The sequence below is a fragment of the Centruroides sculpturatus genome, unplaced genomic scaffold (assembly GCF_000671375.1).
Source record: "Centruroides sculpturatus isolate CEXI.00-Female unplaced genomic scaffold, Cexi_2.0 scaffold306, whole genome shotgun sequence".
NCBI classification, from domain to species: Eukaryota; Metazoa; Arthropoda; class Arachnida; order Scorpiones; family Buthidae; genus Centruroides; species Centruroides sculpturatus.
In genome coordinates, this window is record NW_019384504.1 from 297,824 (window position 1) to 312,936 (window position 15,113).

The 15,113-nt window shown below is 35.3% G+C and overlaps 1 protein-coding gene across 1 annotated transcript in view; it reads left to right on the forward strand.

The window, feature by feature from the left end:
- LOC111622162 (protein OS-9-like) overlaps positions 1-14,823 on the forward strand; it is a gene marked incomplete at its 5' end in the record, with an annotated part of 68,314 nt that extends 53,491 nt beyond the window's left edge. Inside the window, 5 exon segments of the mRNA XM_023364498.1 lie at positions 7,137-7,314; positions 7,393-7,485; positions 12,359-12,556; positions 13,022-13,143; positions 14,584-14,823. Of these exon segments, the coding sequence (XP_023220266.1) occupies positions 7,137-7,314; positions 7,393-7,485; positions 12,359-12,556; positions 13,022-13,143; positions 14,584-14,691 (699 nt within the window).
- Between the last annotated feature and the right edge of the window lie 290 nt (positions 14,824-15,113).

Here is a 15,113-nt window from a genome sequence, read left to right on the forward strand (position 1 = left end):
AGTTTGGTTAAGCACTACATTATTATAGCGTGGCACAGGGCGGAGGAAAGTAGTTCGGCTGCTCATCCACTATTGGTCCAGATTCTATCAATCTTGTCGTGACACGAGTCGGCGACGACATTTTAGGAGTTCCTTTATACGAATATTGCTACAATTTTTTCACTACGTTATAGGAATTTCCGTTATAGGAACCCACAGGTTCCTGTGGGTTCCTATAACGGGAGGGTCGACTGTTATAGGGGAGGGTCGACTGTACTTATTGAAATCAAAATCATGTATAAACACAATGTTTGTGGCACGGATGCCACAAACATTGTGTTCATACATGATTTTGATTTCCATAAGTATAGTGTTACAGGTGTAGTCTAACCACAAAATATTGTAAGACAATTCGTGTATAAATAGTAATTATGGCATTCTTGGAAATTGGCGCACTTGCTCTGCTTGTGTACAAAAACTTCCATTCATGCCATAATCACCTATATTATAAACTAATTGCATAATATACTATTATCAGCTTATATTGTTCATGTTTTCAAAAATGTTTTAATGGAGATTTATCAGTATAACCAAATATTTTGTCAAATTCTCATCTTTTCTACTCTGGTTGTTATTGATGGGAGTCGCCATCATTGTTTGCACGAAACAAAGCCATATACAGTTGAGTCCGCATAAGTCAATACCCCAAGGGAAGTGGAAATGTGCCGAGTTATCTGATATGACGACTAAAATGAAGTTGAAAAAAACCACAAAACTACCATTAAGAAAATACAGTAGTGCTTTATAGAATACATGCAATGTATCTCTCTGACCATCCATCACTGGCACTAAAGTTGGTTTCTACTCCAAGTACCTCAGCAATTTCCATTGATTTTTGTTTCAGTATTGGCACCAAAACAGGAAGATTCAATGAATGAATTAGCTTTAGCCAGCATACCAGAGCATCTTTGACATCTTTGTACGGTAACTTTCTCTGGCNACTGGAATTCCTTCGGATAACCGACCTTCAGATAAACGACGCTCTATTGTACTTACATATATATGTATACATGTGCACACTGCATAACTGAAACAACAAAAGTGATGAGAAACACTGCTTTAACTTACATTTTAATTATATTACATAAATGAAATGAATAATTTGGAAAACTATTTTAAAAAATTAAATAGTGTGAAATTTTTGGAATAATAATTTTCTGATTACATACGGGGTATCTCAGTCAAACGTTTCAGAACTTCTAAGAGGGGTAGTGTGAATCCCGACGACTCGGAATCATATAGCAGTGCAGGGTCAGAAATGCTTTCCTGAAGCGGTGATTTACACAGAAACAGCTAACCTCTGGTACCCGCTTGCAAAGAAATTATGGCTGGGAATAGGCCTCATTGGATATCGTTCTGCATACAAGCACTATGCGGCTGGCCCACTACAATCTGCAGCCCTGTACACCAAATGCATATTGGCTAACTCTGTGTCCTTGTGCGAAATGACAATTCCCTGCAAGAATGCTCGGAACTTTCACGCAATGCCATCTACCGCTTCAGGAAAGCATTTCTGACCCTGCATTGCTATATGATTCCGAGTTGTCGGGATGTACCCTACCCCTCTTAGAAGTTCTGAAACGTTAACTGAGATACCCTGTATATTCAAACACTCCATTATATATGGAGTGTTTGAAAAGTTTATGGCTTGACACAGAATTAATACTGCAATTGCAGTGTTGTTTGATCATTTTCTTAATAAAGTGAGAACACAGTTATTTTCGTTTGGTATTGAGTTGCTTTTAAAAGTTGATTATATCAAGCATCCTGCTCTGAAAAAGATATCCTTCTTCAGATCAGGATGCTTGATATGACTCCAATTAAAACTAAAACTAACATAGATAATACTTTAAGTGAATATATTCAAGTATTTTCAATGATAAAGTCAGCAGCTCTATTTAAACATGGCAGAAAGAGCTTGGAATATGATCCTACAAGTGGCTTACCAACGGTAACAAAGAAAGCATCAAAATCCATAATATGGTATTTACAAGACCACAAAATTAAAATGTGCAACGTTGCACAAATTGTGGGCATCTCAACTGAATGGGTACATCATATCCTAACCAAAGAATTGGGTATGTCAAAGATCTGTGCAAGGTGGGTCTATATTTGTTGATTCCAGAACAAAAACATACACAATAGCAAATTTTGAAGAAGTGTTTGGAGCATTTTACAATGATTACATCCAATTTTTGATGAGATTCATGACTGCATGACACTTTGATCCATCACTACAAACCAGAGAGAAAAGAACAGTCAAAGCAGTGGAAGCACATTGTCTTTTCCTGTTTCAAAAATTGAAGTCTATCTTATCTGCTGGTAAAGTCATGACTTTGGTGTTTTAAGATTTCAAGGAGATAATGTGTTCACTGCTAGTTGATGTAATTATGCATCAACTGGTAATGAATATTAATCCACCTAGTAAGTTAAGCTGCATGTAATACTAGAAAATTTCACAAGTGGAAGTAGCACCTTTCATTTTGGTCAGTTTAAAGTCAGTAGAATAATAATTGACTTGTTTACAAAAGAATGACCCTCTCCAGCTATAATTTGAGGGAGTGTTTGCAGGAAGCTTAGTAGTGTGTCATTGACATTGGAAAGTCAAGAAAGAATGATTATTTTGACAATAGAGAGGTAAAATTGCCCGATAATTGAATAACACAGTTTAAATTCATAACCCTATCAGGAAATTATTATCTTCTTTTAACAAGAAACTCATGTACATTTACAGAATTCTTTTTAAAGGTAATTAAAAGTAGGCTATATTTTAATTACCTTTAAAAATTGTAAAGAAAAAATTCTAAAAATCCAGGATGTAATATAATTGTATTTTTACAATGTACTTTTTTAAAGTATTACAGACAATACGAATACTTGTCTTCTCCTTTGTTCTCTTTCAACATCACAGGAACATGATCCACACAGTGGAGTCAACCTTTCTTTTTAGGCTACTGTGTGGATCATGTTCCTGTGAAATGAAAGAGGATGTAGAAGAAGACAGGAATTCGTATTCATATTGTATGTAATACTTTGTATTTTTACAATGTATTTTTTATAAAATATAAAATAAATACGAGATGTAACTATGAAATAACAAGACTGACACTGCTACAGAAGAAGCGCATGCGCCAAACGCCAGTGACCGACAGCTGTTTAGTGTGAAGCCTTCTCTTTCGAATGCAGTACCTCTCACTTCTGTAAACGAATCTGTATAGCCGTAGAGTTATTTTTTTGTTTCGCCGGAAAAATGTTAAGGTCAACAATAGAGCAATGAATTGTTGTGAAATTTCACATGAAACTTGGAAAAACCACTACTGAAACTTATAATTTATTGAAAGAAGTGTATGACAATGAATGTTTATCGCGTGCACGTGTTTTTGAGTTGTTTAAGCGTTTTCAAGATGGCTGAGAAGACGTTGAAGATGATTCACGCCCGGGTTGCCCTTCCGTGTCAAAAACGGATGGCAATATTGAAAAAATCGGTAATCTGGTTTGATCTGACCATCGGCTAAGTATTCGTGCGATTGACAAATGCGTATGGCAAATTTTACATAACAATTTTAACATGCAAAAAGTGTGTGCCAAAATGGTGCCTAAAAATCTTACATTTGAATAACAAGAAGCTCACACTTAGAATGCCATTGAAAATGACTCAAACTTATTAGAAAGGATAACATGTGATGAATTGTATATTTTTTACTTATGATCCTGAAACGAAGTGCTAATCCATGCGCTGGAAGAGCTCAACCTCACCGAGAGCCAAAAAAGCTCGAACAAGCAAATCAAAATTCAAAGCAATGATGATTGTTTTTTCGATATTCATGGGATTGTGTACCTTCACTGGGTTCCTGAAGGTCAAACTATTAACATACTACCTTCACATTCTTGCTGAACTCCATGAAAGAATAAGGAAAAAATGACCCGAATTGTGGAAGAACAAGTCATGGGTTCTCCATCAAGACAATGTGCTGGCTCATTCTGCATTGTCTGTCAAGAGGTTTCTAGCCAAGTACAGCATCCCAGTGTTAGACCATCTGTCTTATTTGCCTGATCTTGCGCGTGTGACTTCTGTTTCCTAAGGTGAAATCTGCATTAAAAGGAACAAGATTTGAGTCTGTTGAAGCTGTGAAAGAGAAAGCAGCACGTGTCCTGAAGGAGCTGACAGAAGAAGGCTTCCAGCACTGTTTTGAACAATGGAAGATTCACATGGAGCATTTTAGGGATAGAGGAGGGGTGTATATTGAAGGTGATAATAAGTAAATATGTATCCACACCTCATATATGGATGTATGTTTGTTATCTTAATATTTTAACTTATTTCAAAATCTAGATATGGTATTATTATCGCTAGATGTCAATCCATTTTCTGTAATAAAATTAATTGAAAAGATCATAACTTAAGACAGAAAACTGCTGTAATATGCAGTTTAAAACTTAATAGGTAGGTTAATACTGATCATTTACACAATCTGTAAATATATTTAAATGGAGAAATGCAAAAAATAAAAATGTGGGAAAAGAAAAAGTTTTCAATAAGTTTCAAAACTGTGACATTCTGCATGTCGAAAAACAGAATCAACAAACTAGACCATTGTTGCTGCTTATTAGTCTTTAAATTATGACTTTTAAATAAGGTAAAATATTTTCTGAACCTTTCCTTGTTAAAGGCAACTGTATTTAAAAATAAAAACACTTTCAGAATAATTTATTTGTTTCTGTATCAGGCCACAAACTTTAAACACTCCGAGTATGTTACATGTCTTTTGTAAAAAATGTTATTTACTTGTATCTAAGGCAGAGACTATTTATGTACAGAATGTTAATGTTAGATCTCTTCTGTGTAAAAAAAGTTAGAATTCCCCATGTAAGCTAGTCTGTTAATAGATGGCAATAGTCCTCCTGTCAGGCCATTTGGTGAAACATTTCATTCATTTCTGTATTTCTTATTAAATAGATTTAATAAATAATAATAAACAATATGTTAATTATTCTTTCAGCTTAATTAAACTTTTATGGCACTTATTAATCAAATATTATGTATTCCTAAGTACAAAACCAATAAATTTTAAACTTTTAGTAACACTGTTAAAAATGTTGTCTTGGCCAATAAATTGTATTTTGATGGCCAAACAGATACATTTTTTTTATCTATAGACACATACTGAATTTGGATTGGCAGTAATTTTTTGAGCAAATGCTCTTCGGTACATAGGTATTATAACAATCTTCCACGGCTTCAAACACTACCATAAAACACAAAACGAGCATCATCTCCCCTCACAGATTCCAGTACCAAGACACATACTGTTACTCCTACATTTTGATGTTATGTTCCAATGCAATTTTCCTATGTTTGGTTTGTCTGCTCATACCTTTGATTGGCATTATCCTTTGATATATTTATAATTTTTTCCTACAGATAAGAAATTACACCTCAATGCAAAATTTCCAGCAAAGAAATTCAATATTCTAACATTTTCAGCCACTATTTCATTGGCCCTCATCAGAAACTGTAGAATGGAAAAACCATTCTATAAATAGAATGCCATTGCATTCTAATGTTAAAAGTTTCAAATACGTTTGAATAACAGCTGTGAGGTATCTTATATGACGTATATTATGAGTCTAGATAGTATTTCCATGAATTTGATATATGAATGGCATCCATGTTGATTCCAATTATCATATCCGACAGTGGAGAGAGCACCTTAGCTTTGAGAAAGATCAACTTTTAACTTGTCTCCTGCAAAAATTTATATGTTAATGACAGCTAGGCTGTTTCTTAAGCAAATCTAATTTTAATGGTCAGTCAAATTGCAAGTTAATCAAACAATACAAAATTTTCTCTCTTGGAAAGACAGAGAGATTGCCTTCCAGGGTACAGTACAATGTTTGTGTTATCATCAAAGCAAATACTGCCAAAATTAATGTCAACCAGCACAAGAATCATCATCTAGGACCATCATGGAAATGGTTAAATTAGTCAAAAAGACTGATATAACCATTCCCCATGAAAAATAAGCATAGAAAAATAAAAAGATCTTTTTATTTTTCTATGCAGAGGATGATTTAATTAATAAAATGCAAACTTTTATGATGTTTGTGCCCTGTTCAATTGCATTTGACCTACATTTCAGTTATGCTCGTAAAAAATGCATTGGAAACAAATCTGTACCATGTGATTGAATAGCACCAGATTTTAACACCGTACATTATGTCATAACACAAGTAATCTGTTGTGTGTATAGATTTGTTGGCAACAGTTCTATAACAAATTCAGTTACTCTGTTAGGCAGTATTTCTTTATGCAGTGCTCGAGAAGCACTTTACAGCAAATACTCTGAAAACCATTTCTAAATGCAGTGCTGCAATGTAGCAAAACATTTCTAAACATTTGCTGCAAGAGGTCGCTGCAGCAAAGAATAAGCAGCTTTTACGTCTGCTACATGGGTAAAGCAAAATGGATCCTTGTGTATATAATACTATATTAGGCTGTGAAAATAAAAAAAGTCGAAGTGACTGTTGAAAAAAATATTAAGAAGGATTAAATTTTATAAAATGACTTATAGTATTTTCTTATTCTTTAAATAACTTTCAATTTTAAATATAATTATTTCTCTCCTATCTCTTTACTTTGCTCACATTTTTGGAAAGAAATGCTCAATTCTTTATATCTTTTTATTTAAATACTGTAGTTCTTTAACTAAAGCACTACTTTTGGCTGTAACCAGAATTAAAGGATAGATCACAGCATCCATGTTTAGCTTGAGCAGAAAGCGTTTCTAAAGTATACTGCAGTGATATATAGTGATAGCTGCTCGTGACATCATTTTCACTACACACTCACTGCATAAAGAGATGCGACCTTATATGTGTTATCAGCCTCATTTTGGAAAGCAGAAGCACATACTGTTACACTACAAAAATAATTAACAACTAGCTTGGACTAGCACAAATACAAATGCAATTTTTGATGATGTAAAATGGTTATTATACAGGAAATTTAAATTGATTGGTAAATGCAAACTAATTTAAGTCAGAACAATATAAAATCATTTTTCTGTTTTTGTATAAAAATGTCAATAATTTATTAGGCAGAAGAAGAACTACAGCAGGAAATGGATACTGACATCAGAGATGCTACGTTTTCAAAACTGGCCAGCACACTGAATAAGTTGATAGAAAAATTAGACAAAGCAGAAAAGGATGTGGCCGTAGCCACGAAGGCATTGGAAAAAGCTAAAAGTGCAATCATTTATGAGAAGAAAAATGGTAAAATTTGTTATTATAAGAAAGTATAATTTTTCATTCCAAATAACAAAATATGTTAACAATTTCTTCCATTGTTAGATGCCACTGACAAAGGTGATTCGGAAACAGAAGTACCAGAGGAAACTGCCACTTTGGATGAAGAGGAAGGCAACGGTGACATTTTAAATTTAGGCATGTACCTTATACTACTGTTTTTATGTAGAGCAATATAGCTTGCAACATTCTAGAATTTTTAAAAACTTACACGTAAAGCCATCCTCTTTTGTGGGGTTTCCAACCTTTTCTCAGAAAGAGCCACACAAGCTGTTAAAGATAAGTCAGGGGCAAGGTACAAAAGGTATAGTCAAAGATTAAGAATTTTATTTTGGTCATAAATCAACATAAAATTTGTAACCACTTTTCAAAAGAATGTCATCAAAATTGGGGTTAAATCTTCTGACACTCAATATTAAAATCTCATTTAGATATTCATTGGACAGTGATAGGCAAAATTAGAAAATATCCCTTATAAAGATTTTAAGGCTTAAAATTCTCTTCTGATGGAGATTTGTAAGAATTTAACAAACTCCCTTCTTTAAATAGGATTTTATAAAAATTATTTGCTGCAAGGTTATTAATTCTAAATGACTTTTAAAAAGTTTAGGCCTATGTGCTTTGAACTAGTTTGAGTATATCAACATCCCAATAGCCTGATGTATTAATAATCAACCAACCAATTTATGCCAAATTATTTTGACTGTTATCCTACAAATATTATAATTAGAAATTCCATGATAAGAACAACTAGAGGTAGTTGTTAGGCTCCATCTGTTGACTAAAGAAGAAACTATAATTTAATTTAAATTTAGAATAGGCTGGAAGAAAATAATAGGCCCAGAGCAGGAGTCAAACTCACAACCTTTGCTTACCATGCAGTGCACTGACCAGTTGAATAGGCCATGGATGTTGAATACATCCCCGGGTAGTCCTTGGATAACTGTTGGATGGTTATATCTAAAGTTTAAATGTGTCTGGAAGGAAAAAGTTGCTCGAAGGTCTAGTGGCATAACTGGTCAGCACACCGCACAGTAAATGGAAGTTGCGGGTTCAACTCCCACTTTGGGCCAATTCTTTTCTTCCAGTTTATTCTAAATTTAAATTAAATTATAGTTTCTTCTTTAGTCAACAGATTGCACCTAACAACTACCTCTAGTTGTTCTTATCATGTAATTTCTAATTATAATATTTGTAGGATAATTTCTGCCCAATTATTTTGGCTATTGGTTGGTTAATTGGTTTGAATGTTGACAATAAAATGAGTTGGTGAAAATGAGCTATGTGGGCCAGATATATATGCTTTTGGGGGCCCGTAAGTCAGACACTCCCCTCTTTATACAGTAGTTACAAGGATGCACTGATACATTTAGCTATTCATACTACAGTTAATGCCTTCTATCTCAAAACCAAAAGTGATTTGTGCACACGTTGCATGCAAGTGGAATGCATCATCAAATCATAAATACATTTGTGGTTGACTACACCTGAAACACTATACAGTAGACCCCCCCTATAACGCTTAGATACGTTCCACATTAATCGAATTTTACATTGTAGGAATGATTAAATACATGAGCCAATCGCAGCCTGATAGGTGTGAAGTTTACGGACTAAGGCTGTTTGAAAGGTTTTCTTCTATAAAATTAACCGATTCTAGACTAATTCCACTCAACATTTCCAAAACACATATAATTTTTTGGGAATAATCTGTATAAACTATGCTATAAACAAAAAATTGTAGGATTACTTACCGAGTGTGCACCGTTCAACTACGCCATTGCTCAAAGCTTGTTTTCGTCGCGGAACAGCACACGAAACGGCGGCCGCGATTTCTGATAATGAATTTTTTGCAGAAAAATAACTTGACTTTTAATATACTAGACATCATTAATATAAATAATTTTTATGGCCGTTGAATAAGAAATGTTTCTTTCACAAGAAATGTATAAAATTACAGTACTGTATTAGACTTACAATACCTAATTTACATACTGTACAGACGATAATAAATTCAACTTACTAGCCTAAACTCTCCGTAGCGTGGCGCCAGGCGGCGGAAAGCATATATATAATTATAATAAAGTTACAATAAATTAAGTTAATATATAATTATATACAGTACCTAATTTATATATAATACTGTACAGACGATAGCAAACTCAATTTAGCTGCTCCGTAGCATGGCACAGGGCGGAGGAAAATAGTTCGGCTGCTCATCCACTATTGGTCCAGATTCTATCAATCTTGTCGTGACACGAGTCGGCGACGACGACATTTTAGGAGTTCCTTTATACGAATATTGCTACAATTTTTTCACTACGTTATAGGAATTTCCGTTATAGGAACCCACAGGTTCCTGTGGGTTCCTATAACGGGAGGGTCGACTGTTATAGGGGAGGGTCGACTGTACTTATTGAAATCAAAATCATGTATAAACACAATGTTTGTGGCACGGATGCCACAAACATTGTGTTCATACATGATTTTGATTTCCATAAGTATAGTGTTACAGGTGTAGTCTAACCACAAAATATTGTAAGACAATTCGTGTATAAATAGTAATTATGGCATTCTTGGAAATTGGCGCACTTGCTCTGCTTGTGTACAAAAACTTCCATTCATGCCATAATCACCTATATTATAAACTAATTGCATAATATACTATTATCAGCTTATATTGTTCATGTTTTCAAAAATGTTTTAATGGAGATTTATCAGTATAACCAAATATTTTGTCAAATTCTCATCTTTTCTACTCTGGTTGTTATTGATGGGAGTCGCCATCATTGTTTGCACGAAACAAAGCCATATACAGTTGAGTCCGCATAAGTCAATACCCCAAGGGAAGTGGAAATGTGCCGAGTTATCTGATATGACGACTAAAATGAAGTTGAAAAAAACCACAAAACTACCATTAAGAAAATACAGTAGTGCTTTATAGAATACATGCAATGTATCTCTCTGACCATCCATCACTGGCACTAAAGTTGGTTTCTACTCCAAGTACCTCAGCAATTTCCATTGATTTTTGTTTCAGTATTGGCACCAAAACAGGAAGATTCAATGAATGAATTAGCTTTAGCCAGCATACCAGAGCATCTTTGACATCTTTGTACGGTAACTTTCTCTGGCATTTTCAAGAAGCCACAACGAAGACCCAAGAAAAAGTTTCTTAATTTTCTCATTTTTGTTCAGAATTCCCACCAATGTTGTTCTTGGAAGGTTTTCTTGTTTTGCAAATTCCGCTTGCAAAGTTTTATTACATTCAAATTCAGATACAAGTTTGTAATTTTTCTTCAGTGTAAGCATTGTTAGGTTTCAGATACTCATTTCTAACAGAAATGTGAAACACTTACTGCAAATAACACGTGAATGAAAGGTGAGAAAATGCAAAATCAGATTCTGCTGTGATGTTTATATAGATTGTATATTTTCTTTTTGTTTATCTGTTATTATTTTATACATAAAAATACATAAAATGTTAAGGTATTTTTATTAATATGGGGTGTTTCACAGCCTCTCCACAAAGTTTTTTTTTGAAAATTCGAATTTTTTAATGAAATTTTCAGCAAAGATAGAAGATGAAAAAGGAAATTAATGCAAGATATTTTTGAAATGTCTGCCCTCTGTCAAGATGCAGTAGTGCAGTCTCTCTTGGAAATTAGCAATCACATTACTACAGGTCTGATCTGAGATGCCCTTCATGATGCTCTTGATGCTTTCTCTCATCTGACTGAGGGTGGTAGTGTTATTCTTGAACATCTGATCCTTCATGTTCCACAAAGAAAGAAGTCTAGTGGACTCAAATCAGGGCTGTAAGGTGGTCAGGTAAGGCCACATTTGAATGTCTCTGGATAGCTTCGATAACATGATCACCATAATGGGAATTAAGGAGTTCCAGGTTCTCATAAGTCATATGGGGTGGGGCTACATCCTGCTGGAACCAGCAATCATCAGTCCAATTTGCCAAAAATTACGGAACAATCAAATGTTTTTAAGCAACATGCTTTTGTAATAGAAGCAATTCCTTTGTGCTCAAAGCGCCACCTACAAAAAATTTAGGCTGAAAACCGCACGTTTCAAAAGTTATTGAAAAAAAACTTTGTGGAGAGGCTGTGAAACACCCTATACTTATATTGTATATTAATTAATAAATAAGTCGACACCCCTCCTGAAAAAAATGAGTTCACATTGCACAGTAAGCTGTGTGGTGCAAACTCATTTTTTTCAGGAGGGGAGTTGACTTATCAGACGTATAAACGAGTGTGTGACAGAAAAAGTATGTCGATTAATCCAGTGGTGACTAGTTAAACGGTATCGAGTAAACCAGAATTTTTTAACATTAATGCCTATGTAAGTTGGCAGGAACCACAGAAAACTGATTACCTAACTGACAGTGTCTAATTATACTTATGATGACTTATGTGGACTTGACTATATCATTTAGTTGTAATATGGAAATGCTATCCTTTCGATTTGAGGAATTTTCCATTATAAAATTTCAATAATTGAAAACTATGCTGGAAATGATTTAAAAAATGTATTTAATTTGAGCTTATTTTCTTGGTTTATGCTTGAAATAAACATGGGACTACTATTTACATGCTGTGCAGTAACAATACATTAAAGTGGCGGTAGGTAAAATACCACACAAGTGCTGAGCATTTTTGGTTTCAAGAAAGCAGGCAACCACTATAGTAACACTATTACTTTTTGGATTACAGAAGTGATTTCAGGAGTATTCCTTACTCCTGAGGAGAAATGATTTCAGGAGTAAGGAATACTCCTGAAATCATTTCATTCCAACATTTGAATTGGAGACAAACTTTTACTTGAGTTTAAATGCAGTGCTCACTGCATTTAAACTCAATTAAAAATTCAATGTGGTTTGCCATTAAGATTTCTGTACTCACAGGACAGTTTAGGTTTGCATCTCTGAGATTTTAAGAAGGTATTTTATTTTTACTTTTTAAAATATGCCTATTATAAATTGATTTTACCCCATCAGAGGACAACGAAGGAAGCAAGGAAGAATCAGCCACTGACGACGGCAGACTGAGGGTGCACATACGCAGACTGGGCCAGGGAAAACAGGGAAAAGGAAAACTACAGCTGTTGCGTCATCATGGCTTAGAAGGAAAACAGAAGGAGAAACTAGAGAAGGCAGTTAAAGAGAAACTGGAACAAGCAGGTCTGGATACAAATGGTAAAATTGTAGTGTGAGACTCTTGTTTTTTCATAATTGCGTTTCATCTGATTTTAAGCATTTAGTCTTCCATTTGTTCTTATTTGGCAGACGGAATAATATTTTTGGTCTTTGATTTAAATGCACTGGTGGTTGGGATGATAGAAATTTCTCACATTAAACCGGTCGTGGAAAGTGAAAGTGGCCCAAGTCGCTTTTCGTGTATATTGAGAAATTTAGACCCAAAGCCAAGTAGCAATTTAAAAATTATTGCAGGCAGTGCTTTTACCCACAATGCTTTTATCCACAAGTAAGTAATGCAAATATGCCTATTCTTTGCACCCAATATGTAACTAATGCCATCAGGAATGAAAACTGGATGGCAACATACTCTTTTGGAAAAACCAGTCGACACCACTTTCACTTTCAACGATCAAAATAAGAGTTTTGTGGTATATTTACAAACTTCTTTGATGTGTTTTGAAGGTAGACGAATAGAAGTTAAGATCATCACCGCCGGATATTACGATGATGAAGAGGGTAAAGACTTTCATGTGCTGTCAGATGAAGAAACTCAGCAGTTCCAGAGCATGATCCTGACCCTGCTGGTAATCACTTTGTACTTTCCTAAATCAACATTCAAAACCTAGTACAAACACTAAGTTCTTGGTGGTTTGGATTAGATTCTCACCCCAGACCTAATGCCATACTACGTTTGTTACACACTTGGTGGTGTACGGGCACAGTTAACATTTACACAGATAAAATGTTTCAATCCTGCAGTTTAAATCACATTCAAATACGATGGGTAGAGTGTTGACGATAGACATGCATCTCAGACCTGGCCGGTACCAAACCAGGACGTTACGGCATTGCGTGTCAATTCTGCAGTTTATTTTCAATTTTTATTGGAAATTTTTGAGGGATTTTCTTCCATAGCATTTTGCATCTTATGTAGGGTATTACGACACCAGTTTGCTGTATTTATGACCAGGGAACGACTTTTATTTTTAACTCTCTGTCCTGCAGGCACTAAGAGGGTGTCTTTTAGCAAGCCTGCGGCTAGGTGGCCAGGAACAGGGCCCAATCCGGTTCTCCTGGAACAGTAAGCTGCCATCGCTGGGTAGAGGACAGGACTAATTACTGCCAAAATTTGGCAAGCAGGTTAAGAAATCTTTCAGGAGTTTCTCTCCCAATGGCGCCATCAGAAAATACACAAAAACAAACATTTACTCTGGAGTAATAGCGAGGCAAGTAGGGAAATGTGCTGCATACGTTTTTACAAAAATAGAGTTGGACATGGAAATCTGTGTTTATGTCACCAGATGCACCTGGTGGAGATTGTCCAACCACATGCCATGTTACTTGGCATGGAGATAACTCAAAAGTTTCAAAAGATACCACATTTGTCGAAAAATTACATCATCTCAGGACAACAACGCACCACCTAATCACACGATGACATCCTGAAAGTGATCAAAAGTACATCGTTTCTCTGCTTCTGTTACCCGTAGCCATCCAACAGTACTGCATGCGATATTAACTCCCTATTATATCGGAACCTATGGTATTTAATTCAGCCAAATTTGACAGGTGGCTGCACGGCTACAAATTCCCAGTAACACTGGCCGTATGTTGCCACATTAAAAAAAAATGGGGCTTTTTCCCTTTTTCTCCAAACTACAACGAATGCACCCTTCTGGTTTTTTTTTTTTTATTTACGAGACAATGGCACAATTTAATGTAAACGCCCAACTTTACCTTATCATGGAATGTGGAGATTTTCACACAATTTCCAGAGGACCCCATGATGACTTTTTAGCTTTAGCATTTCAGGGGGGACTTTGGGCGGGGGCCAAGCGTTATAATTTTTCGTGTGGAAACCTTAAACTGGGAGATGGTCCAAATGCAGGAAAGGGATTATCTTCCTCCTGCTCAGGAAGCCCACCCCTCCACCCCAGAAGTGGTAGATTTTTTTATACTTGCGGGGGCAGGGGGGCTGGTGGCAGTTTAAGAGTGTGAAAGTATTTATGGCAGAATCTTTTCAGACGGGCAACCAGGAAGCAGTGCAAGAAATGGAAAGACAGAGAAGAATGGAAAAGAACTATCACTTTGTGTGGGGAGAAAATGGACGAGAAAACGAGGAGGAAGAATGAGAACGCTATACATCATTTCCCACTGTACATTTTGTAAATATTTTGGGCCAATTAGACCACTCATTTTCACATGTGCATAATTTAACTGGAAAAAAAGAGAATTGTCTAGAATAAAGATTACCAAAACTTAAACTCTGTCTCTCTCTTTCTCTCCATATGGATCTCTGGAAAATAAAATATTTGCTTAACCACTCAGCAGTGACTGATGGATATATCCGTCAAGGGCGATTGTGTGGCACTGGTGAATGATGGATATATATCAGTAATCATAGACCTGGTAGTTTTTGGCTACCGGGTCTATGATTACTGACTGGAATAATCAAAATTGACCTGGCAATGGATAGTGTGCCTATGTACATCCAACTTTAATTGACAGCATACCATACTAAAGAGTACAAAGACCAACTGAGAATATGTCATAA